The sequence below is a fragment of the Oenanthe melanoleuca genome, chromosome 1, assembly GCF_029582105.1.
Source record: "Oenanthe melanoleuca isolate GR-GAL-2019-014 chromosome 1, OMel1.0, whole genome shotgun sequence".
Lineage (NCBI taxonomy): Eukaryota > Metazoa > Chordata > Aves > Passeriformes > Muscicapidae > Oenanthe > Oenanthe melanoleuca.
In genome coordinates, this window is record NC_079333.1 from 19403665 (window position 1) to 19428772 (window position 25108).

The 25108-nt window shown below is 36.8% G+C and overlaps 1 protein-coding gene across 38 annotated transcripts in view; it reads left to right on the plus strand.

The window, feature by feature from the left end:
- The window catches only part of ABI3BP (ABI family member 3 binding protein), a 130756-nt gene that overhangs the window by 42422 nt on the left and 63226 nt on the right, over nt 1-25108 (plus strand). For 18 of the 38 annotated variants that reach the window (XM_056483331.1, XM_056483455.1, XM_056483579.1 and 15 more), the window contains exons 6-20: nt 1051-1112; nt 6049-6100; nt 6464-6526; nt 7551-7646; nt 7970-8047; nt 11076-11156; nt 12458-12532; nt 15092-15157; nt 15642-15716; nt 17350-17424; nt 18712-18774; nt 19136-19201; nt 20824-20898; nt 22764-22829; nt 23352-23438. In XM_056483331.1, the coding sequence (XP_056339306.1) occupies nt 1051-1112; nt 6049-6100; nt 6464-6526; nt 7551-7646; nt 7970-8047; nt 11076-11156; nt 12458-12532; nt 15092-15157; nt 15642-15716; nt 17350-17424; nt 18712-18774; nt 19136-19201; nt 20824-20898; nt 22764-22829; nt 23352-23438 (1080 nt within the window). The remainder of the gene's footprint in view (nt 1-1050; nt 1113-6048; nt 6101-6463; nt 6527-7550; nt 7647-7969; nt 8048-11075; nt 11157-12457; nt 12533-15091; nt 15158-15641; nt 15717-17349; nt 17425-18711; nt 18775-19135; nt 19202-20823; nt 20899-22763; nt 22830-23351; nt 23439-25108) is intronic. The other 20 variants (XM_056483381.1, XM_056483507.1, XM_056483471.1 and 17 more) reach the window with 15 other exon arrangements.

Here is a 25108-nt window from a genome sequence, read left to right on the forward strand (position 1 = left end):
CACTTCTTTTCTGTGCTAATTTCCTGTTCTGTGTCAACTCAAATTCTTCTCATATAGGAGAAGCATTTCAACCTAAGCCAAACATCCTTAAATGTTCTTTTTCCCACTGAAGAATATATCAGTTACTAGAAACTGAAAATTCTTTTGCATGTTCTTGGATTTGTTGAATCCACAGGCGAAATTTTTGTTATACACTAAACATGTTGGAGGGACTGGGAGGAGAATCTGCTTTTAATTCATTATTTGAGAGCACAGGAAAGTCATGGCAAAAGTTCAGCATTTATTTAACAGATTTTTTTCTGAAGAGATGAATGTAGCTTATTTCAGACCATCTTGCCATGATTTTCTCATGAAGTCAGTGTGAAAATTCTGACAGTTTTGCCTTGAATTCTGGCCAATACTAAGGCCTGTTCTTTAGAAGTATCAAGCACTTTGAAAGACTTTTTTCCAACTTAAGTGCATCTCAATTGATATTTCTTTAGTGTTGATTTTTTTTTTTTTCTCTGCTTCTCATCTGTTTTGGATGGAATTTGAAAAAAATATGATGACATGTAGCTTGACTCTCATTTGCACACTCATTGTTGCAAAGGCAGCAGAAAAGTGTAAAAGTGTATAAAGTGTAAAGTGGAAGATACAAAGTTTGAAGCATCATGCTAGACCAGAATAGGTGCTGAACAGAACTGTTTCTTGACTTACTTAACAGTTGCATCACAAGGAACTTCTAGTACTTAAAAACTAAGAGGAAAACCTAAGGGAAAAAAATTGCGTTTAAATTGGAGGTTTGTTCATACACTGAGATAAATAAAACCATAAACAGAACAAGAATACATTTCATTTCCTTGCTGTCAAAATGTGAAGAGAAGGCCTTGCAGATGTATTAATGGATCTGGAAATACAGGACAAAAAAAAAAAATTCCATTATGTTTTTTTATACAGGTTTTTAATTAAGCCTCCTAACTTTCCTAGCTGATGAAAAATGTGAATAAACTTGGTTTGCTTTACTTTGGACAGAACAAAAAATTAATTCTTCATATTTATTTATCAAAACAGGTAAAAAAGTAAATGGACAACTCCAGAATATGTACAAGTTGGTACCTAATTCCCAAACACAGGTATGCAAAATAGTCTCTTTTTTACCTGATTTGTGTTTCATGTGATCAAATTTTTAATTCTCTACTAATCTTCAGTGAGAAAGAATTATCAAGGCCACAAACTGCCATTATAGAAAACAATCTGTTGAATGCACTGTATGGAAAATGTTTAAATGTGTGGATGGGCAAAATAATTGAGAACTGTAACTGAGATGATTACATACATTTACTCCAGCCAATCAAAAATGAATCTAATAGTTTCGATGTGTAGATTCCAAACCTAAAAGTTTCTTATTCCTTTGTAGTAGTCAGGTTTGTTAACCTGTGATATTTGTTGTGATCAGTTAACTTTGGGATAACTTGATGATGTGATTTTATAGACTAATTTTGTATATACTCAGGTCTTCTATATTAGTCATCCCACTGAACTCACTGATAGTTTCTATATGGGAGGCAAGTGTTTGCAGAGCCAGAGGAAGTTGGAAAGGGAAATTTAATCAAGTTTCCTAGGCTTTCCTTTAAATCCTTTTATGTGGCATGGTAGAATTTTTACCATTTCATTTTAAAAAATGATGATTTTTATAAATAAATGAAGATTTTTTTCTTTCCCTCACCAGACTTTTTCCATAAACATTCTCAAACAAGCATAGATGGATTTCATTTGTTTATGGATTCCTGTACCCAGATACTTTTTTCTTCTAAGAGCTGAAGCAGAAATGAAGACTCTCTAGATCAAATCAGCTAGTGGGTTTTAATACAGTGAAAAATAGACACTTTAGTCATAACTTCTGAGCTTTGCAAATTCTACTATGAGATTAAATCAGTTTCTTTGTATTTCCTTTCCTTGTTTTTTTCATCAAAGTGCAAGTTTCAGCATCTAATCTTCTGAAGGATTTTTTTTTTTTGTTCTGCTTCTTTTTAGGTTCCTATCCCAGTGACAGGCTGTGGGATAACTTCCCAAGAAAAATTGTAGAAATCTTTCTTATTTTAGAGATTTTAGAAGGTTTACTCATGTGTGTTAATTATTAAATAGAATAACCCATTCTTCACAATTGTCTTCTGTCTCAAATTTTCCAAATGTTTTCATAGTAGGAAATGGTAATGTATGGTTTCCCTTTTTTTTTATCATATTTCAGAATATTATAAGTGGTCTGTAATTATCAGACCTGGAATTCCTTTAGGAATCAAACCATAATTCATTAAATAAATTTTCCTCTAGGAATAATTAGTTATGCACAGAATCATAGAATCAATGAGGTTGGAAAAGTTCCTCAAGTCCAACTGCTAACCCAGCACCATCACCATTTTTACTATTAACCCATGTCCTCCAGTACCATATCCATAGATTTTTTAACACTTCTAGGCGTGATGACTCCATCATTTCCCTGGGCAGTCATTTCCAATGCTTGACACCCCTTTCTGTGAAAATGATTTTTTCTAATACCTGATGTAAACATACCCAGTGCAACTTGAGGCCATGTCCATTCAGTTAGGGCAGTAATACTTATTGCATTACATTCAGAGTTAGATCAGTATAACTTTTACATTATTGGAAATACACTTATGTCTTTTGTCCATGAGAAAATGTTTTATTTGTGAGTACTATGAATCCAGTTGGTAAGATATTCAAGAGGGTGCTCATCTGAATATGTTGGTGAGGTCAACTTTACTATTCTTCCCCTTGGTCCCATGAGTGTCTTTCAAGTTACACAGCCCAAGACCAGGTAATTCATTCTGGGATATAGAGTGCAAGCTGAGTCCTTTGCTTCTCTTAGCAAACCCTGTGTGCCAGAACCCTGACTGCTACACTGCTTCTGTGCAAGTAGGGTTTCTATTTATGCAGGAGAAGTCCTGAGAAAGTGAGCTAAAACAGTTCTCCAAATGTTTGCACAGCTCAAGTATGAAAGGAGGACTAGAGCCAACATCTAGTCCTTTTTGTGCTCTTCACAGGGCTCAGCTCCAGAGCAGTTCTGCTTTATCACCCTCTGCAGAAATATCATCAAAACATACCATAGATTACTCTAAAATTTCTCTTATCATTCTTGCTTTAGTGGTGCAAAAAGCAAAAAAGCAGAGAGTTTACATTGCTCCTTCAGCTTCCACAGCATTAGGTGGGGTATGTTTCAGTGGATCAGATCATTGATGCAAAGCCAGAATGGGTGTTATTTAGGCCAAATTTATTTGTTTGTGCTTTATTTTACTCCAAAGACACAACTGACTCATATCAACATGGTCCTAACTCTTCTCTGTATGGACATTTTTAAAGGCTGTTTATTAAAACAACGTTACCAGCCCATCTAGTCATTCTGCCCTTTCGACATCAGTCACATATCATCTTGTGGTTTTTTTTGGCAGTTTCATCCTTTAAGTTTGTCTCAGCTTCTGGGGCTGTGTGAGCAGCAGCTAATGAGAGAGTGGAAGAAAAGGACTGCTCTAGAAATGGTCATTCTTCTTCTCTTCATAAACAATGGGTAGTGGTAGGGCAGAGAAAATGCAGTAGAAATTTATTGCCTGCTCTGTCTGGTTAAGTTCCTCTAATTTCATAATGTCAGCCTGGAAGGTGGGATTGTCCCCAGTTTTTCCAGCCAAAAAGGACTCAGCTTCTACCATTTGTTAAACTCTAGAAGGAAACATTCCTGCTCTTCCAAACTTTATTCAGTCCAGACTGACCATGATCCTTCCTTGAGGAGTCTCTTACATACATGCCAGTTAGTTTTGGCTTTTAGAAGGATCAGAATACAACACTGAAAGAAAGAACAAGAGTCTCTTAAAGTAATGTGGCCACACACTTTTTCACAGAACGTTTGAGATTTGCAGTCCTGTAAGAATGTGCTGTATGCACATGGTAAGAAGTGAGATGCCTGACCTATGGTATAATTTGCATTGCTAATATTCCTCTGAAAATAAGGAATACTTTATTTGCCATCTTCTTTCATGGTGGCAGCAGTAGTTTTAATAACCAATGTTCCTAATGCCTATATGCTTTATAATCCCTGTCTGAAAAATGTGGTTGATGGGGCCATTCCTACAGATGATGGGCCAATGCTTCCAGAATATTTGTGTGAGTAGTGAGTATTACTAGACCTAGGAGTATCTAAATGAGTTACTTTGTGGAAACTGAGAAGAAAGCTTTGACAACATGGGTAGATTTCAAGTGCAGCAGTTACAGATTTGTGCAGGTGAGCAGTCTAATTAGAGCAGTTGGGGAGCATGGATTTCATGTCAATTATTCATTCCTGACTGAAAATCTACATTTTTTATGTGTTTAAATGTATTTGGAATTTTTATATTGCTATCATTGTAGCCATCCATTATTATTCAACAAAGAAAGAATGCTCTTGTCAGTATAAGAACTGTTTACTAGTAAAAAGGCTGATAGTAATTATGATTGGAAGTTCCACAGTAGAGGTTACACAAGTGCTCACTACAACTTCAGAGCTGTTTATTTGATTGCAAGGCTTCTGATGAAAATAAAATAAAATTAACACCTTCTTCTAACAAATGCATTCCATCCCATTTGTTAATCACATAATTAGAAGGGCTACTTCAAAAGCAGATCATCTGCCACACAGATTTTTTTGCTAGAAAACAAAATGGAAATGGAAAAAAGGAAAAATAAAGAAGGAAGATTATTTGTTTCCTCATAATGACAATGACTAGAATCTCCACTTAATTAAGACCATGTTCACACCAATGCAAAACTGAAATTAGGTAGCAGACAGGAATGGCTTTCATAGAATAAGTTGCCTCCATCCATTTCCCCAAGGAAAGGTCCATCTTACTTGTGGACATTGGCCTTCTTCTAGCTTCTTTAATTTTAATATGTGTGTAATGGGTACCATACATTGTTTTAAAAGCTTTTCAGAAGTATTTAGAATAAAACAAAAATAGCAATGCTTAGGTAAATGATTAGCATTTTGTCCTCAAATGCTGACTTTTCATGCAAGTGTTCTTCCACATGAAATAGACCAGATGTCATAAAGTGAAAAATTAACATTATCTGATTCTGATCTGAGCAGAATGTATCTAGCATGAAAGGTGATGTTGGAGTTATTTTCTTTGTTGTAACTCAAATACAACTTTAAAAATCCCCTTTTAATGTATTTAGCATTTTTATGTTGTTAGCATTACAGTCTACCTTCTCTCATTACTTGAGTGTGTTATTAAGCTCTCAGAATTTGTTCATAGTTCTTATCTTTGTTATCACCTGTTTTCTTTTAATGACTGTGTGGTCCATTGATATATTCCTCTTTTTATTTTTTTTTAATCTTTTTTTTGTGTGTGTGTGTGCTATTAATATAATTGCATATTCACATTTAGGCAAGATGTAATCTGGGTCAAAGAGAAATGGACAGCATAAAAGTCCAAGTATTTAGCATAAAAATGTAAGAATCATGTGAGTGACTGACCACTTATGCTTTGGAAACAATTCCACTAAATATAATTATTCTGAGTTAATCTACTTTAATCAGGCTGTGCACCCAAGAGTGCTGATGGTTTACAAATGTGCATGTGGTTCTGGAATAGTTTAGGTTCTAAATATAGTATTCCTGAGAATATATTTGTTTCCTGTGCCCAAATTGTAATTGCATATGTTTCAATGTTTTGCTGTAGTTAAATTTCAGCTTTTCTTGACATTCTGGACTACTCCCCAGTGAGTGGTCCAGAGATACTTAAGAGAAAAAAAGGATTTGGGTTTCCTATGCTGTCAAATGCTGTGTTTTCATTAAGCAAGACATCTGAAGCTGATAGAAGGGGATCTAAATGCAATATTACCACATTAGCCTGAAGCAATAGCTCAACCATCAAGGACCAGGGCCAGAGCCATACCCAATGTTAACTTGGGATAGATGTGGTATTGGATTAGAACTCTCTATTTTTACTACTCAGTTCAATTATTATAATGGCAATTATCCTAAGGTACTATTTTATCTTTTTTTTTGTCCTCTTCTTTCAGATTATACTGAGTGATAATAAGAAGTTGGTCCCTGTCACAATAATCAAACAAAGTAAGTTTGTGTATTTTTAAAAATTTATTCTTATACTCTGAAAGAGTAACTTGAGATTAAAGTGTCAGGGCAATGGGATGTCCTGCAGCTGGCCCTACAACAACATAAGCATAGAATGTCAGTATCACAAAAATTGCTATGCCAGGGAAAAGAGGGGCACAATTAGGAGACAGTGTAGAGGAAACACAACTTGCAGTCTCTTAAACTGGATGTAAACACAGAGATTAGGATGGTGTCCTCATATACAAATATATTGAGGAAAGGTTTTTAGAATGCTGAGGTTTGTTTCAGGTGTGGTTTTGTCTCTTATTCCCTTGGAGGTTTTTTTAATCAGCTTCTGATATCTCTGTGTTGTCTCCACAGTTATTCAAAATCGGACACAGGCAAAAGCACCAGATAGTTCTTCTCTCCCAGGAGCAATATTAGGTAACTGGAAGATATTTTTATTATTTCTCTTAACCCCTGCCCTGATTGAAACTTAGAATTGTGCAAATGCTTTTAATTTTCTTGATCTTAATAGTTTTTCCTGGCATATCAAGGGGCATTTTGCAGTCGGTGAAGACAATATTTGTTGCATTTTATGGTGGTACAGATGGTTCAAGAATGTTGTAGCTTAAGTGAAATAGAATCATTTTCTTTTCATTGTATTTAAAAGAAGACTCTGTCACTGTTTAAGTCAAAGAGTTGTTTCATACTTCAAATGGAGTCTGTGGCAAAGATCTTGTTGAGGTGAGGGATTTTCTTACTGGGCTTTTAAGGTAGCACAAGTAACATCACATCTACAGTCACAGTCCTGATATATTAAATTACAGAAATCTTGCAATTAGAATTTGATGTTAGGTCTTGGAGCATCACTGTTTCCCTCCAAGCCATTCAGTTTCATGCTTTATGTTATTGTTTCACCTATAAGAATATGCAATATTAGCTTAGAACTTAGAAACCAGGGGAAATTCTGTCACACACATTCTGTCTGCACAGTGTGGTCTGCCTGAAATTGTCATGAAAGGCTCACCTCATCATCTACCTTGTGACCAAGTTATTCCTGGATTTATTGTTCAGTCCTTTATATATGGAAATATTTTCTGTGGCTGTATAACTTTGGCTCAAGTTTTCTTTGTGTGAGTTTCTGTGCAGTGATGTGAGTCAAACACACACATGCCAACCCAGTCTGGTGCTGAGCCTGCTTGGCCCACCAGTATTCCAGGTTTGTGTGTTCCAGTGTGGAATGGTTTCCAATTCTGATAAATCATGAAATGGTGGTGATAGAAGGAGTGGTATAAAAGGGAAGTAGCACCAAATGGGAGAGATAATTATGGAATAGAACATACACATTTCCCAGATATTTACATTAAACTCCCAGTAGTTCAGTAGTAGTTGTTCACATAACTCAGAGAGCAGACTGTGTGCTTTCATGTCTTCTGGAATTAATGGCACTCATCTTTCTCTCTAGTGCACCTCATTGTTCCAGGTCTCAATGAAAGTCAGCAGAAACTTCCTCCTCTCCTGACAATAGATGACATACCTCAAGCATCCAGGAAAAAACTGGGTAAGCAGAAATTCTAGATGAATGAAAAATGCTGAAAACCATTTTGAACTGTGAAAATAATGATTCCTAAGCCATTAAATCCTTACTATAAATTTTATTTTTCAAGTATATTTTAATTAACAAAACTAAACAAAAAATGCATGTCTTCAGCATAGCTTGTAGTGATTGTGCATTGGAAGCCCAATGAGGTCCTCAAGGAGCTCAGCCATCCACATTTATCCATCTTGGCTTACTTAGTCAAACTAAAGTGGGACAGAAATAAATCTGTGGTAAAAGAGAGCAGATACATCTTTGTAATTACTCTCTAATGTCTGTTCTTTTAGCTAAGAATGAAACTGGAGTATGGCCTGCTGAATCCAAAACACCAGAAGTTCAAGAAATCTCCCCACAGTCCCTTCCAGGTAATGAAAATTCTGTTTTTAGAAACTCTGTGGAATATCTTTGCCAAATATATAAACTAAAATTAAACCCATCTTGGTGCTGCTTAATCTACAGTTAAAGTAATAGTTGGAAAACAGGAGGATAGTGGCTGAATTAGCAAGGAGTGGTAATGTGAATAAAAATCTGAATCTCATTTTGGATGAAAGTTTCAGGTGATATAATTGTTAGGTGTATAAAACTACTTAGAATTATAACCATACTTTGTGGTGTGATGGATGTCTTGAAATTGTTAAAAATGGCAAAATGAGGTTTTTTTTGTGTAACACAGACTGTTTTATGAATTTGTGTGAGAAGTACAGTCATATATTTTAACATTTTCAGTCTGGGAGGGAGGATTGGAAGGAGCTGAATTGTTCAGAGTCAAATGATGAAGATTAACTTTTCACCCAATTTATTGATCCACATTTCAGAATTGTTTAAGAAGGCATATGCCTATCTTTATTTTCTATAGTCTGGCTCTAATCCTATAAGTGGGTCTGAAGTCTTGGCTCTGCTGCCATAAGAGACAATATCTGGCTTCTGCCAACTTCCTTGCTGAAAGGAAGAAGGGATGCATGAACAGGGGGGAGAATTAAAAATTAAAAAGGAATTTGAGGAAAAAATGACCAAAGGTTTGCTTTGGTTTGGTTTAGACATATTATGTGATCTTGCTGACATTATTCTATCTGTCAAATCATTCCTGTCTGAATGAAGTGGTGTAGCATGTGGTTTCTTTGAATTCACACAATTCAGTCAGTTACTGCCCTTCAATATAATTGTGCTTATTTTATTCCTTAAGTATATAAAAAGATGCTATGCTTAACTTCATAATACCATCTTAGTCTTTTAAAAAAACACAGAATAAAAAACCCTCCCAAGAAATACATAGGGAATTAAAAGATGTAAAGAAATGCAGCAATATCATATAATCATTGACAACAATCTTTCAGACTAACTGATCCATCTTTTTTTCTTCTGTGAAAATGTTAAACCTTTATTTTCTATTCAATAGATATTTGCCAAATTCTACTTTAAACCATTCCTTCATTTCTGCAAAACCTTCATAGGATGGCTCTTTTCTGTCCATCCTAAATACTGAGGGGAAAAAAATGATGGTTCTTCACAAGAACTTATTATCAAAGGTTGCATTGAAAATGAGTGGATCATTTTTTAGAAAGCTGTAAAGAATCTTTTTAGGTTGTTTGATTGGTTTGTTTTCTCTTACAGTTCATGGTCTCTTGTGAAATTAAATTGTTTTGCTATGTTACTGGATTATTTACTTTGTTTAAGTAACTGCTGTTTAAGAGCTGGCAATCTGGAAGCATATTTACTAGAACTTTGCCATTTTTTGTGAAAGTGAGAACTGGATACATTTATATGGTTGGTTCTCCATCAGAATCCATGTCCTCAAATCCCAACCCTCAAGCTTGCATTCATCTTATCAAAGTGTATCATTCCTTGTTGATAGAAGGTATTGGTCAGTCAGCCAAAGAGTGAAATGTGGCAGCTGGGGAGGAGAGCATTGGTTTATCCCATTTCCTTTCCTTTGTGTTCTGTGATTATATTTATGTACCAGCATGTAGAATTTCTAACCATAAACATTGTCAAATCTAGACAGGGCACAGAATTGTATGTTTATGAAGTTGGTTAGTGTTTCATTATACTGGTAATAATTGGCAAGTACTGTCTCTCCTTGTAACATTGTAGTGGCATTTTATTGCAACTAAATACATTCTTATTGCTCTCACATTGAAATATTCAGAATAATTTTCATCTTCCATTTCAAGCTTCCATGGTGGTTTTGCTTCTGTGTCTTTTTTTTTTCCCCCTCTGGTGACCATTCCTTTCAGATATTACTTGTTCATCTCAACACTAGTGCTTCATGTTGAAGTAAGAGAATATCACACTCCATTATGGTTACAGTATTTCAGTTAAATAGGAAAGAAAAAGAAGTCAGGAAACAGGGAAGTGAACGGGAATCCTTTCAAAGAAAAATGTTCTTTGAGTGTAGTTCTGTCTTGCCATGAAATATGGAGAAATAACTTGTCTGGCTAAAATGCTTAAGTGCTCTTTTATGAGTAACTTAGGTAAGAGATTTGAGCACCAGCAAGGCTTACATTTAAGGGACAATTTAGTATATAGACATAATTAATTGAGTTTAGCAATTGGATCTGCTTCGTTATATTTCATCTAGACATTGCTATTTGAAAAATCATATTGGATTCTTTGAGTAAGGCATAATAATTATTTGCTGTGGAAGGTTTGAGGGCTGGTGCCAGACTGGCAAGAGAACAGTGATTTAGAAGGAGCTGTGTGTGTAGCAGCTGTTGTGTCATCAGCCATGCTGGAAGGGAAGGAAGGAGCTCCAAGTACTTCAGCAAGCAGTATGTGAAAGGCTCTGTGAGCTGGGCTGCTTTGTATTCCACTGGCTCTTTATCAAAGGGTGTGTTCTGTGATGTGACACAGTTTAGTAACTTTTTTTCATGTAGTTGTCCACCAGGCATCCCAGCATTTTCTTAATTTCAGTCCTCCCCTCCCTTGGCATGCATTTCTGTGGAAAGACTTGTTAGTAGACGCTTTCATTCTTTGTTTTTGCCAGGCTTGTCACAGTATTTTCCACTCAGGACTAATTTATTCTTAACACAACAGCACAAATCCCTAGTGCTTTCCTCAATCTTTGAATTGTTGTCTAATATACCTGAAACTGCTGCAACTTTTTTCCTCTGCTAAGCGACTTTTTCTATTAACTTCACATGGAAATTTAAGTTGCTGTTCATGACTTGTATTTTCTTTCATTTATATAAAACTGCAGCAAAATAAATCCAAAACATCATATAGATTTCACATCTGAAAACAAAAGTAAATATTAATCATGATGGAGTTGAGCTGCTGTAGAAAATATTCTAATCATGTGATGGGAAATGGTGATAAGAGAAGCAACAGGCTTTGGGCAGTAGATGAAGAAAAGTTCAGAGGGATTTTTAATTACATTAAGCTTCTTTCTTCTAGCTCAAGCTGAGAAAACACATGGACCTGAAGATTTTAAATCAACACCTAAACCCAAATTGGTGCAATCTCAAAACATACCGGGTAACTAATTTTGCTGCTTTTTACATTCTTTCTGCATTAAATGCTTCTTTTATCTCCAGCAGAATTTTTCTACTTTTTGCTGGATCCTCTTTGTGTTGTCTCCAAAGGATGTCCTGATTGAAATATTCTGGTTTCTTTTGTGGTTCCAGTGACTAATGCTGGGATGAATTCTACAGCTCTGGCAGAACTGTGCCTTTCACAGACTTGACTGCGTGGTTCTATTTGATTTTTCAAATTAATGCTTTCTGTCTATGTGATCTGCATATTTGACATAACATAAAATTTCCATCTGTAAAATTGGCCTCGGTGATAGTTTTGAAATAATTACCTCATTGATTTTCTTCTGATTACAGGTTCATTTAGGTAACACCAACAGCAATGAATAAGAACAATTTTATATTGCATATGATGGGATATAATAGTATTTACCTTGAAAGAAAGAGAAGCTTTACTGATTTTTTTCATTTTTTGTCTCAATGTTGTATGGTTAATTTTGTGGTTTGGTAATAACACCTATTTATTTTTGGTATTCAGAGTTCTAAATTCTCTAATGTTGATTCTATTGCTTTCACTTTCTTCCCTGAGCCATGCAAAATTATGAGGACAAGTCTAAACTTGAGGTTGTATTTAATTCTATTTTCTTAAAAACTTTGCTTAGATTTTTCTAAAGCACAGCTGGCCTGCATTCAGGAGGAAGTATAACACAGGGAAGGACCAGGAATATTTGCCAGACTAAAATACAGATCTTCCCATGAAGAGAACTGCTGATGCTTCTCAATAAATGCATTTTACACAATCCTATTGATTCACATTAATGTCTTACACTTTCTCACTTTTTGCTTTTTTCATTTAAATTTGACAGTGGATTTCCAGAATTTACTGAAGTGAAACCATCAGTCAATCTAATTTCATTTTAACTGTTAATCAGCTTTTTTAAACCATACTCAACTTTCTGTGGTTTTACTGTTTCAAAGATTAAAATATGAAAACTAATCAAGATGGATCATTGATTAATTTTAAACTAGGTGCTTATAGTTATTGATAGATGTTCATTGTCAAATTCCCATGATTGATAGATCTTTGTTTAAAAATTAGGGGGAAAAAGACTTCCTTCATATTCCACAGACCTTTTACAGTGACAATTTACATGGGTTTTTCTCTAGGTTGGAACTGCTTTTTCTTTTTTGTTAAATATCATTGTTTTCAGGAGTGAGTGGTCCATAAGCCAAATATAAATCCATGTTGTGCCCTGTAGTATTCTTAATCAAGTAAAGTTTTGGTTATTTTTTTTTTTATCATAGCATCTAATGAAATACAGCTACTTCCTTCTGGATCCAGAATCCCCGATGCTCCAAAAAGTCCATTGACAGAACTTGGTAATTACTTTCTTTGTAAATATGAGTAAACTTTAGTGAAAAATTATCTTCACAAGGCTTGCTCCAATAAGAAAAGTGATGTAATTAAAACAGTAACACACAAACTTTTTGTATTGTACCCTTTTCGTGGTGCTTTGTACACCCGTTCATTAGAGAACTGGGCCCTCAGCTCAGTGCTTTGATGCTTGTGTTGGTGATGAGTAAGTTATGAGCATTTGGGGTCCTGTGCTGGGAAGAATATGATGTTTGTGGATGCTTTCCTTCCTCCTCCCTTCTTTCTTACTTTCTTCTGCTGGGACACATCTCAGGTGTGAGCTCACCACATAGGGAACCATTTGTGTATGAGTGTCCTTGCTGTTACCCTGAACTAATTTTTGTCCAGTTCCAAGTGTGTGTTTTTTTCCAAGCTGACATTGTTGAGCTGTTTGTGGCAGGGGGTGTTCCAGTGCCAACCCTAATCCCACCTCTCACCATCTTGTGCCTCTGCTCCTCTACATTGTACCCTGTCTCCCTTTCCAGGACCTCTGATTTCATAACAGGCCTGTGTTTTTTCTCTGTTTGTGATAGTCATAAACAGCTCATTGTACCAAAACTATTGCTTGTTGCTGTTTTCTGTATTAACAGCTATTACAGTGGTTACCTGGGGGGCCATTGAATCAGATTAATATTTCATTAAGCATTAGTCAAGGAGTAATCATAGAATAATGCTGGCTTATTAGGATGGCATACTCTTGCTTAATGTAGTCTGCCAAATTTTAGAATAATTTCCAGGAATGCCTTTTAGTTCTTGAAAGCATATTTGAAGCAGATTCTCAAGAACATGAAAATAATCTTCACAATTTATTTTTAATTTGATAGATTTTTTTTTGACAGCTCTTTTCCAGGTATGTTTGAGGGGATGGAAAAAGACATTTGTTTTCACTGTAGTAAAAATCATTTTGTTAAATCCAATTAGAAGCAGCATTGGAAAGAGAGAGAAACAATTATTTAAGAACCTGTTTGCTATAAATGTAGCTGAAAACTGAAAATTATTAGGGATGTGAAGTTTTTTTTTTGTTTTATTTTGGTTTTTTTTGTAAAAGAAAGGGAATAATAATCTAATCCTATGTTTGTCTCAGTGGTAAAGGTGGAATAATAACAACACGTAAGGAAGAAATAAGTGTTTAATTCAAGCATTTATTATGGTTTTGTTCTCATTTTGTGCTCCATTCCCTTTGAATAGTTTCACTTGGCTAAAGTGGGATTTCATTAAGTAAGGCCAGGCCCAGCCATTGTGTCAGAGGGAGCATCAGTGCTCTCCATCAAGTCACTGTTGAAGTCAGATCCTCTGTGGGAGTCAGGGCATGCTTGCACAGAGGAGGTTTCTCTGCACTGTGCCTCTGTGTGCCTTGATCACCTGCTATCATAAAAACAGCAAAGAAAGCAAAATTTAATTTATGAAGTTGAACTGCATCTGACCTGTATTCTGCCCTAGCTCCCCTGAAGACTTTTTTCTTTATTTTTCTATCTTGATTGTGCTAGAAGGAGATCTCTCCTTTGTTTTGTAAACTTCCTGTGTGGTCAGTATATTTTGAATTCAAGTGTTTCTGAAAAGATAGCTTTGTGAACATGCCCTGAATGTTCTGATGCCTTTGGGAGATCTCTTGTAGTTCTTACTGGATGTAAATGGATCAATGGAAGCTTTTGCCAAAAGCTGTGACTCATATGGCTTTTGTTGGTAGTGTTTACTTCTCTATAAATATAGAATAGAATGGTTCCATTTGCAAGGGACCTACAATGATCATCTGGTCCAGCTGCTGAATCCAACAATATCAGGATAGCAACCTGGGATCCAAATTCTAATGTGAAAAGGTGGATTGAAATTAAATGGAAAGTAGTTCCAATGTATGAAAAAAAGGCTGTTCACTTTTTGGCATATATGCATATTTCCTGTACTAGAAATGAACTCTACACCTAATTATTTAAATGGGGGTTTTAACAGAAAGAAAAATACTTACTGACCAGTACACACAGTTGAGTAGGATCAGTAGTGCTTTAATAGTGGCAAATCTGTGCATGGTGGAAGCTTTTCCATGATGACTTTCAGGTAAGAGTGCCCAATTCCATCCTGACTCCACTTTCATTAAGGCACAATTCAGGTTATCCATACTTCAAAGTGAAGAAACCAGAAGGTCTTTGTAATAATCCTCATTACAGATGACAGATAGTAGGTGTCATTTACTAACTTCAACAATTATTTCACTGATTTTATTGTACTACTCTTTTGCCATTACAACTTCTTTAAAAATAGTTATACATATTACACTAGTGACTTGAGACCTGCAAGTGGTGTGAATATCAAATATTGGGTTGTAGCTGCCTTGCTGTGAATGAAGTGCTCTTAAATAATAAGGATTCAGCTAGGGTATGCTAAATATGAATGTGGTAGAAATTAATGGAACAAAGAGACCTTCAAACAAAAAAAAATCCTTGTTAGTTACAGTTGAAATTAGATTTTGTATCACTTGCCAGAAGAGTCTGTCTTGGAATGATAAAATGTTGTTTCATGTTTTCTCTTAGCTACTCAGAGTCCAACCTTGAAATCCATATTTCTACCTTCTGCAGAAACGAGAGAGATGGAAATGGGTAATTAGCAGATTAGTTCTGTGATTTTTTTTCCATTACCTTAGCATCATGTAGATCTGCAAACGTTAATCTTGGCTATCTTTCACAGAGAGCTGCTTATTCACCATTTTTGTGTCTGTGTAACCACCTGAAATGTATTTGTTGTCAGCTTAAAAACTGCCTAAAGACAGCGTTGTCGTGTCTCGTCGTCATCTTATTTCTTTCAGTATAGCTGAAGCTCTTACCCAGAAACTTTAATAAGAGAGAATTCCCTGCTGGTAAGAGTTCTTTCAAGCATGTGGCACTGGCATTTCAAGGCCAGAGACCTGTTTTTCCAGCCATCCCCTCCCCTTGTCGTGGTTGTTGTCTCATGTCTCACTTGAGCCCATCTTGCTCAGCTTGGCGTTAGCATCGTCTGGAAATACACGGCTCTCACTCAGCTGTTTGATGCTAATCCATCAAGTCACAGCTCTCTCAGCATTTTAAGCTTAGATTCTTTTTTCAGCTTTTGAGGAAAAACAGACTGTATCTTCAGGATCCAAACCACCTGGTACCATGGAAGTGGAACCAACCCGACCTGGTAATGGTTTCTCATGAGGTTAATCCTCCTGACAGTTGGCAAGTTTTGGAGGAGATATAGAGCCCCTCATGAAATACTTTGTTCAGTTTGACATAAATGATGCTGTTGCAGAAGGTTTCTTGTCACTTCAAAACAATACAGCATTATTTTTGCTTTTATTTTACATCTTCACATAACTCTCTTCATGTTATTTCTACTCCCCAAAGTTTTACTTATTCAGAAATGCCAGGCACTGGCAAATTATAACAATATTCTCTCAGAAGCATGCCCTTTTGATTGGTTGGTGATGAAAAGTTCATTGCTGCTTCCATATTGATCATTTCAAACATCTGTTGCATGCTGCTTGCCTTGGGTCTTGCCCTATATCGTATTTTTTCAACTCCTGTATCAGCATCCTCATTCCTGTGATCAGGCAGAGAACAAGTTTAAAGAAAGTCTGCAACTAGCTTGCAGAATAATGCAGTATTGATCAAAGATTTAAATTTTGCAAGGCTTAAAACTGTTCCAGTCAAGTAAAACACCATGCTTTTTAGTGATAAGTTTTTTTGTTTCTTTCATCCTGTCAATTTTTCACATACAGTTTGCTGTGATTTTTTTCCTATGTATTGTCTTAAAATAACTAACCTTTCCAGCTAAGCTATACCTTGAGTTATAGCTTTGGGAATAGATTGTTTTTCCTGTAGCCTTGGGTAGGTGAGGATGCCCAAGTTAACATCTTCAGCTGAGTAATTAGGGATGGTATTTAAAATAAACAAAAGAGGTTAATTTTTAAATAAATAAGTACAAACAATATATGCTTTGCAAAATTTCTCTTCAACTGATGTTCCTTCTTAATTTACTTGCATGAAATTATTTCTCAGATTTTGTTTGGTTGGTTTTTTAACTGCAGCTAGAGATACTACTGCTTTGGAAATATCCATGCCTAAAATTACTATACAGCTTCAGCTGTTAGAATAGCATGGGGGAAAATTGATAAGTTGGCTTCATTATAGTTTCAAATATTTTGTTTTCTTTTTTTTTAATCCTTGCTGCTATTTTTGGAAGCTTTGCATTGCTTTAGTTATCACCATTGCAGTAATTAATTATTACTTAACACTTATTGCTGATGTTAACTAGATTCTCATCTGCACTCATTATTCATCTTTGTAGATGGGGTATCAGAGGCAAAGAGGAGAGTTCCCTTTAGTTGGCTGTGTTTGGTTTTGTCATTAGTAAGATTCCCAGCTGTGAACCTGTCTTTCTTAGTTTTGGGGTTTTCTTTCCTGTGTTGATAGAACTTAATTGTGAGAGGGAATAAAAAACTTGCGCATATTTCTGTGTAACATTTCCATAAAAAGGCAGGCCCTCTGACTACTTTCTGAATCCAAAGATGTGTTCTTACTATCTGCCATGCATTATATGCTAAGATTATTAGGTAATAAAAAGAATTCTCATTAGTATGAATAATTAGGTTGCCTGGTTTCCCCATGGACTCCCATACCAGCCTAACAGTCCATAAGATGCAGTAATGCCCAGCTGACTTGCAAGCAATTTTCCCAGTGCTTCCTTTTTAACAGATGGAAGTTTGCCAAGTCCCCATTATTCAGGTAGTTCTGAGGCAATTAAGCCTTTTAACACAATATTATCTTTCCAGACTTAGGTGAAAGGAAGCCTCTTTCTTCAAGATTCACAACATCTGGCATGCCAGAAATGCCACCAATCTCAGCTGGTAATGATATCTGTCTTCTCTGTAGTTATCCTCCCATCTGGGCAGTCTCTCAAAAGACACAGCAATGCTTTGCTAAATGGAGGTTTTATTCTGACTTGCTCTCTGTAAAGCTGGACAGACAGAAACTATAGTTTGATGCATCTGTTACATTTGAGATATTTTTAATGAAATACTGCAATGATAAGATTTTTTTTTTTTTTTTTCACTTTGATAAAAAATGAGCTTGTCTGGGTTTTCTTGTGAGGGATTGTTTGTATATATGGATGTATATATAAATATATGTGGAAGGCCATTATTAGGAATGGTTAAATAAGTGTTAACATGTCAAATTTGTTCCTTTTGCACATTGGAAAAGTTCCTCCACAAGCAGAAAAAGATTTATCTACTGTTCTTAAGCAGATGCAAACACTTTGGTTAGTGAGTCATTGAATGTTGCTAGAAAAGGATCAAGTCAGAGACCTAACAGAAGGATTTCCATTTCCAAAGACTGGAAATATCAAAATATCCCAGAGGAATACTCAACATTATTTCTTTATTGCCACCAACTTCATCCAAGGGCCTGTTTGCAAACTGTCACAAGTCTTGCCTGCCTTAAACCTGAAACCAAGCCCAAGGCAATGGGCAAATATGCACAGTGCTAGTGAGTACCCATAGTCCAGATTTGACAGTGGTTTATGTATTTGGTTCTGCATTCTCCCCGTGCAAAATTAGGATAACAGGATGTCTGAGGAGATCAGTAAAGTGACTTGTTCTTCAGCATACAAAGAGATGTAGAGTTTTGTCAAGTGTAAGATGTGCTAGAATTCTGTGGAAAATTTTCCTGTTTTCACTTTATTGCAATCATTTAGCTAGAAAGAGACACATTCTCAACACTGTTTTATAAGTGCCAGGAACAATAATTTCTGACCAATAGAATGAAGGATTTCATTGATTGCAGGGAAAAGTGAGATCAGATCTTGAATTCTAAATACATAGGTGTGATTCTTAGCTGCCATATTACCTCTGCAAGAACTGTTTAGAATCTGTTAAGGAAATGTAATTAGTGGTTTAGTGAATTGGATATTTTGGCATTTTCCTGCTGATGTAGAGCCATTTAGCTACTGGGGCTCAGGGAGTGTTGTGTTAGTTGTTAGCAAGACATTTGACTGGGTTTGAGTCACAGGGTGCAGCCAGGAAAGGGCATGTGTGGCCCTAAATGCAGACATGTGTGGGGCTGTGAGCTGATGCTCCTTGTACTGCTGTGGCAAGGCTGAGTGGATATCTCAAGATCATTTCTGTGTCTGACAGTAGCAACCAAGAGAGCAGAGCTGGAATTGACCTCGTCGGCTTCACGGGAAAGCACAAGGATGGGTAAATAGCCAGTGATTCCTTCCTCCACTGCTTCCCTTGGCAATGCTCTTCCCTGCAGTGATGAGCCTGTTCAGATGTGCTGCTGTCCCAAAGATGGGTCAGTGATGTTGCTGGACCCTTATGGCTCCTCACTCAAATTTATTCCTCTGTACATGTTCTGGGGCCATTTCTTGGCTTCCTCTGGTGCCTTGGCTGCCAGTGCCAGCTGGAAGGCAGCACTGGGCACACGGGGAGTGAAGCTGTGACATGGCAGCCTGGCCCAAGCAGGGCCACATCCCTTCCTTATAGCTCTGCCTTGATGTGACCTGTGTGCCAGGGGCCTGGGTGAGGAGCTGAAGGTGGTTTCTGTGTTTGATCTTAGCTACTCGAAGACCAAGGCTGAAGTCCACCACTCCTTCCTCCCTGGCAACTCAACAGACTGTGATGGGTAACTAGCAACAGCCTTCTTTTCCCATTGTCTGCCATCTCTTTCACTTCCCATCACACACCTCCCACCCCAAACCAGCTGGCATCCTTGTCACCTTCCCTGGAGAGGATGAAGACTTGTTGGTGCAGCTTGGCTTGCCAAAGCTCTCGCCACCCTGGTTCTGCAGTTCTCTTGTTCGAGCCCCTGCTTTTTCCATGGCTGATGAGCATTTTCTGCAGGAAGCATGTGGCATTCTGCAGAGAGACCACGTTGTTGCACCTGGCCTTCAGCTCCATTCCCCTGCTTCTTTGTGTTTGGGTGGTGGGTCTTGCTTTCTCTGATGCACTCAAACACAACAGTGTTCCTTGGAGGCAAACCCAGCTGGGCTGGCACAAGAACAGAGCTCAGCAGTTCAGCCACCCTCTGGGCCTTCCTTGGGCATGGCTGTATCTCTTGGTGGCCTCACCACTGACTTTAAAGTTGGCTGGTTTTCTTCTGCCCTTCCCTTTCCATTGCCATCACCTGGAAGTGGGAATGCTCTGCTCTGCTGCTGCTTTTGAGGCCATGTCATGTATTTTAAAATCAATACCTCATTTCAGCTGTTGGTGAATATTGGGATGTTTCTTCGTGGTTTAAGGCACTGGCACCCCCTGGTACTAATAATGTTTCTTGCAGATCTGACGACTATGCAAGGCAGCAGTGTCCCAAGAGATATTGTTGTACTTTTAGCCAATCTGTTACTTCTCTTGGGCCTGTATTGGGATAAAAATAGATATAGATATAAATGTAAACGGGGTTGTATGTGCAAACCGTATTTAGTTCAGGCATTGGCTGTGGCACTTGGTGACAGTGGTGGAGATGCTTGTGGCAGCAGCTTCTTTCACACTGGCAGGTGTGCAACACCTGTCCTGTGTCCTTGCACTATTTTGTGTCCCATGGGGTGACAAAGTGTTGCTTGAGCAGGCTGGTGTGCCTAAAATCTGAAGTTAAGTGCGAGTTAAAAATGTAAAGGACAGTGTCAAGTGACTTGGAACTTTTGTCTGGAGCAGTCTTGCTTTCATATCAACTGAGATATTTCACACACTTCAGGATCTTTTCCAGGGAACTTACATTCCCTACTTTGCATTAATTGAAGTAATTTTCTGAGCTTTCTTGTTTTTACAGTGGAGAAATCAGATACTTGTAATTATAACAGGGCATATAAATTTGGCAGGGCTAAGAATATTAGTTTCTGTTTCCCTGCCTGGTGATGTTGTCTGAATCACTTTTTAGGTTCTTTTATTTTTGCCAAATTTTTACATTGGAATTTTTCCAGTATCTTCATCTCATAAATTTCATTTCTCCTTGACTCCTCTTGGCCAGTGTTCTTGTACTTTTTCAATCTTGCATTCCTTCTAACCACATGGGAATTTCTTCCCATATTCCTTATGTCATTCTGTTTAATTTTTTGTATTATATTTGTGTGGTTTTACACATCTTTGCATATTAACCTCTTTCTTTTAAAAATTCTGCTTATTTTGCAGAATATATTTTTTTCTGTTCTTTATTGTTTGTATTCTAAACCACTGAGTCCATGGTTGCAGGTGATGCCATGGTGGGATGGTTCATGTATTTTTTAAGTAATAAGCCACCATTTTTTCCAGCCCCACGTGACTTTCTTCATGTTACTTCCACTCCCCAAACTTCTACATCTACAAAAATGTCAGAGCAAGAAACTGGTAAATGGCATTTATTTTATTACCTATGCTTGATTTTTCTTAATATTCAAGTAGTACGATTCTGATGTCTGTTATATATCCTGTATTTTTAATGTTGTCTCCCGTGGTCTTTCATTATGGCTTCATGTTATTTGTAATAATTACCAGTTATTTGTTTTAATTAACAGTTACAGCCTCAAGTAAATTATCCTGATACTTCCTCTTTTAGGCTAGTATTGTTTTGCTGAAGGGTTCTGATATGGTTGAAGGGGCAGAATTTAACACTTAAGAGGAAACTCTCAGGCTTTGATGGATGTTGAGATATCAGCATAACAGTTATCCTCTGAAGGGGAATGTTTTTCTTTACCTAATAGACATCTTTTAAAGAGACTATTTAGTTGGACTTTGGTTCCTTGTTAGAACTTTTTAAGAAGTCCCTAATATTTAAAAGGCTGCTGCAGGACAGGATTTTGATGCTAAAAGTTATTTTTACACTTACTTCTGCTAATAATTTATTATTTCCCTCCATGTATTAGTGAAGAATATAGCTCTTGAGGCACAATTTATGCGTTTGTATTTGAGCATTAGATTTTCTCAGAATATAGTAATAAAAAATCATAAAAGTTTGCTGTGAGGTTCTGATCCTTGGTTCTGCTCATGCTAGCATGATTTAACAAGTGATGTTTTTTTACATCAGTGTATCAAACATCACTTTCTTCCTGGAGACAATCAGATGGAATTAGGTAAATGAGCATTGACACAGTTTGTCATCTGAAGATTAGCTAATTACAACCTACATACACTGTTTGTGTTTTCTCTAGTATTATTTGGTTGCAGTTTGGTCAGTGTTCTTGCAGCTTCTCTTCACAGATAAATTTAGAAAAGCTTTTATCTCTTGCAGAATTCACACTGAACACAAACATGATACAGCTGTACTCATACTCAGTGGGTGGTGCTGACAATTATCTTGCCTCTGCATGAGAGCAAGATTTTTGTTTTCTTTTGAAGTTGGGAACTGTGTCTATCCAAGGTCATTTCTATCTTCATTAGAGGAAAACTTTCAGCAGTTTATCAGACATGACTTTTCTGTTGTCTGCAGCACTGTTCTCACCAAGTTACCACAGCCTTCTCTCTTGATTTGAAGAACTGGGCTGCTTAGATTATTATTTGGCTTACACTTTAATAAATCATGAATGTTCTTAACATTAAGAGTACCCACTCTTCATTTTTTCATCTAATACCATCCATAAAAGTGTTTCTTTCATGCTCTAGGCTGCATAATTTCTCTAATAGAAATGGTGGTCTTAAGGGCTGATAGAATCTGATTTTTTTTGTGTGTATGTGTTTTTATTACTGTATTGACAGAAAAACATACAAATATTTTTAAGCCATTTTCTGGCAAAGGATGACATGTCTCAGCAATCCTGCTTCTCTCAAAGCAGCTTCATGGCAGTTGAAGGGAAAATCTGATTCTTGGCCTAAACATGAATTAGTAGGAAAATGTTTTGATACCACCTGTGTGAAAATTGTGTGCATGTTGTATCAAAATAATATTGGGCATTTGTAACTCCTTATTTAAAAGACTTGTCTGGCACATCCAAACTAAAGTGTAGGGGAGAAGGGGTTTGCTGTCAGCAGTTGCTGTTGGATAGAATTTTAAAATCAGATGCAGACAGCTGGCCTAGTGGCTAATGCCTAAAATTAGATGTTATGTATCCAACAAAAAAAATTACCCCATGAGACAAAAACGAAGTAGGCTACTGTAAGTATCAGTTAGAAGTCTAAAATAAATGTATGTCCCTTAGACCTGCTATGGGCTGAAGATCACCTTATCTAAAGGCGGATTTCACTTAGTGTTTCAAGATTATTTTCATATTTGATCTTAGCTACCCGGGGATCAGGCCTGAAAACCACTTCTCCTCCCACCATGGAAACCAGAGGGAGCGTGATGGGTAAATAGCTCATAATTCCATAATTCCATTAGCTTTTCCATTGCTCTCCATCCCTTCCAGTGGCTGTGCTGAGTGCCAAGGCTCATTCAGACACGTTGCTTTGAAGGCTGCTTTGATGCTGGGCTTCCTCCCCACTTTCCACCCCCACCCCTGCTCTACCCAGCCATTTCTGTGCAATCTAAGCTGGGAAATAATTCCCCACAGTGACTGAATAACAATCCACAAATAGATCTTCTGCTAGCTTATGTTGCCTCTAGGTTTCTCCTGGTAGCTGCAGTTTTCTTTCAAAGAATAAGTACTTTAAAAAGAAGCCAGTGAGAAGAAGATTGCCTCACATGAGCTGCTGGAGTTGGCCCTCCTTCATTTCAAACCAGCTTCAGTGTTCATGTAACACCCCATTCCTCAGTTCAACTTTGCAGCTGCTGTCACCTTGCTTGATCTCACATCAATGTTGTCTTGAACTGCCCAACAGCTGCTGGCCAAATACTCTGGATCTGAAGCCAGTTCTAATTTTAACTCCAGATTTTTTTTCAGCTTTTGATGAAAATCAGCACATTTCTTCAAGACCTGAAACGTCTAGCATCCAAGAAATGCCATCAGCTGTACCTGGTAATACTTGAAAAATGTGATTTTGAATAGAAAGTACCTCAGATTTTAATCAAAAAATTGGTATAATGATAGTTAAGTTTAATATGAATCAAAAAAAACTTCAGAACTGTCATAATTAAGTTGCTCTCTCAAATACCAGACTAATTTAGGAAATTTTGCATGAAATAGTAAATATTTTCTTCGAATTTTGGCCTATATTCCTGGTATATATACAAGTCTGAATTGCTGTGTTTGGTGGTAATAGACATTTCTTATTACATGAAGCAGAGTTCTCTTTTTAAGTTGCAATACTGCAGAGGGGTAGAGTGAAAGGTAATATAAGTTTTGTTTAAATCCCTGAATTAAACCGTTCCAAGTTGAGTAAGTCCCATAGAAATAGCAAGAACAATAGCAATGAAGATATAGGGTTCAAAATGGTGGAGAATAAACCCTTAAATACTTTTTTGAAATATATTTAAAGCAATGATTAAGTTAGACTTTTTGCTGTGAGAAAGGAAGACTGCATAGGCACAAGACTAATAGAAACAAAAATGTGGAATGTCACATGTGTTGCTGTCTTGCTTGAGAACAACTTTGTAAATAAAAGACACAGCATTGTAATTAAAGAAAACATTTGCAGCAAATTGCTTTTGACCAGACACTTTCATGGTAGATCTGATGCTTCCAAACCCCCTTGAAACCTGTTAGACCAGACCCCAGTGAAATTGAACTGGTGGATTGATGGTATTTTATTGACATTTAAATTAATTACACCTAATAATATGTAATAACCTATATAGTTTTCTTGTTCTTCTAGTTTTCTTGTTCTTCTTTTGTCAGCATTTATCCTTCAGACTTCTTACACTTCCTCAGTTCATAAAATAAGCTTACTTACCAATGCCTTACAAAATGGGACACTGAACAAATGCAGTTTTATCTGTGCTCAAGGTTCTGTTTCATTTAGTGTCCCTGCAAGAAGAAATCTTTAATTTCCATTCAATAATGGCAATTTCCTCCAAATTCTATTTCAAGTTGTTGCCAAAACTCCCTTGCAGCAAAAAGTAGTTTATGTTTAACTTTGATCTCAATGCCACTTGCTGCCTTTTTTCTGTTGTGAACACAGTTTCTTCTAAGTCTAAATGGCCAGCCTGTTAAAGGACAGTTTTGCATCTGTCACTTCTCCATCATCAGCTAGAAAGCATTTTTGGTTCAAAGTGCAAAACTATGATCTTTTGCACCAACTTGTATGAATTCCTTCTTTCTGTTGGTGTAGTTTAAACTCCAGAAAGTGCAGAAGATGATTCTTAGGAGCTCTGTCTAGCATGAGATACTGGATCTGCTTGTCACCATATTGGGCCACATGTCCTTCTCTTTATTCACATAGTGCAGAAACGACTTTGAAGTGTCCAGTGTCTTGCTTGTGTTTGCAGTGACATCATCTTGAACAGCACAGCTTGTGTGTTTGCTGTCCCAGCAACAGTCAGATTCCTCAGCACTTTAAATCCAGATTTTCTGTGCAGCTCTTGATGAAATGCAGGCAGTTTCACAATTCCCATCAAAAGCATCTGGAGTCATGGAAATACCATCAGCTCAGTCTGGTATTGACATTTCCTGCAAATTGAGTGTTCTTGAATTATCAGAAGAGTTCCCAGGGTGCTTCTGGTAAAATGTTGATTTCCTTTACTCTGTGG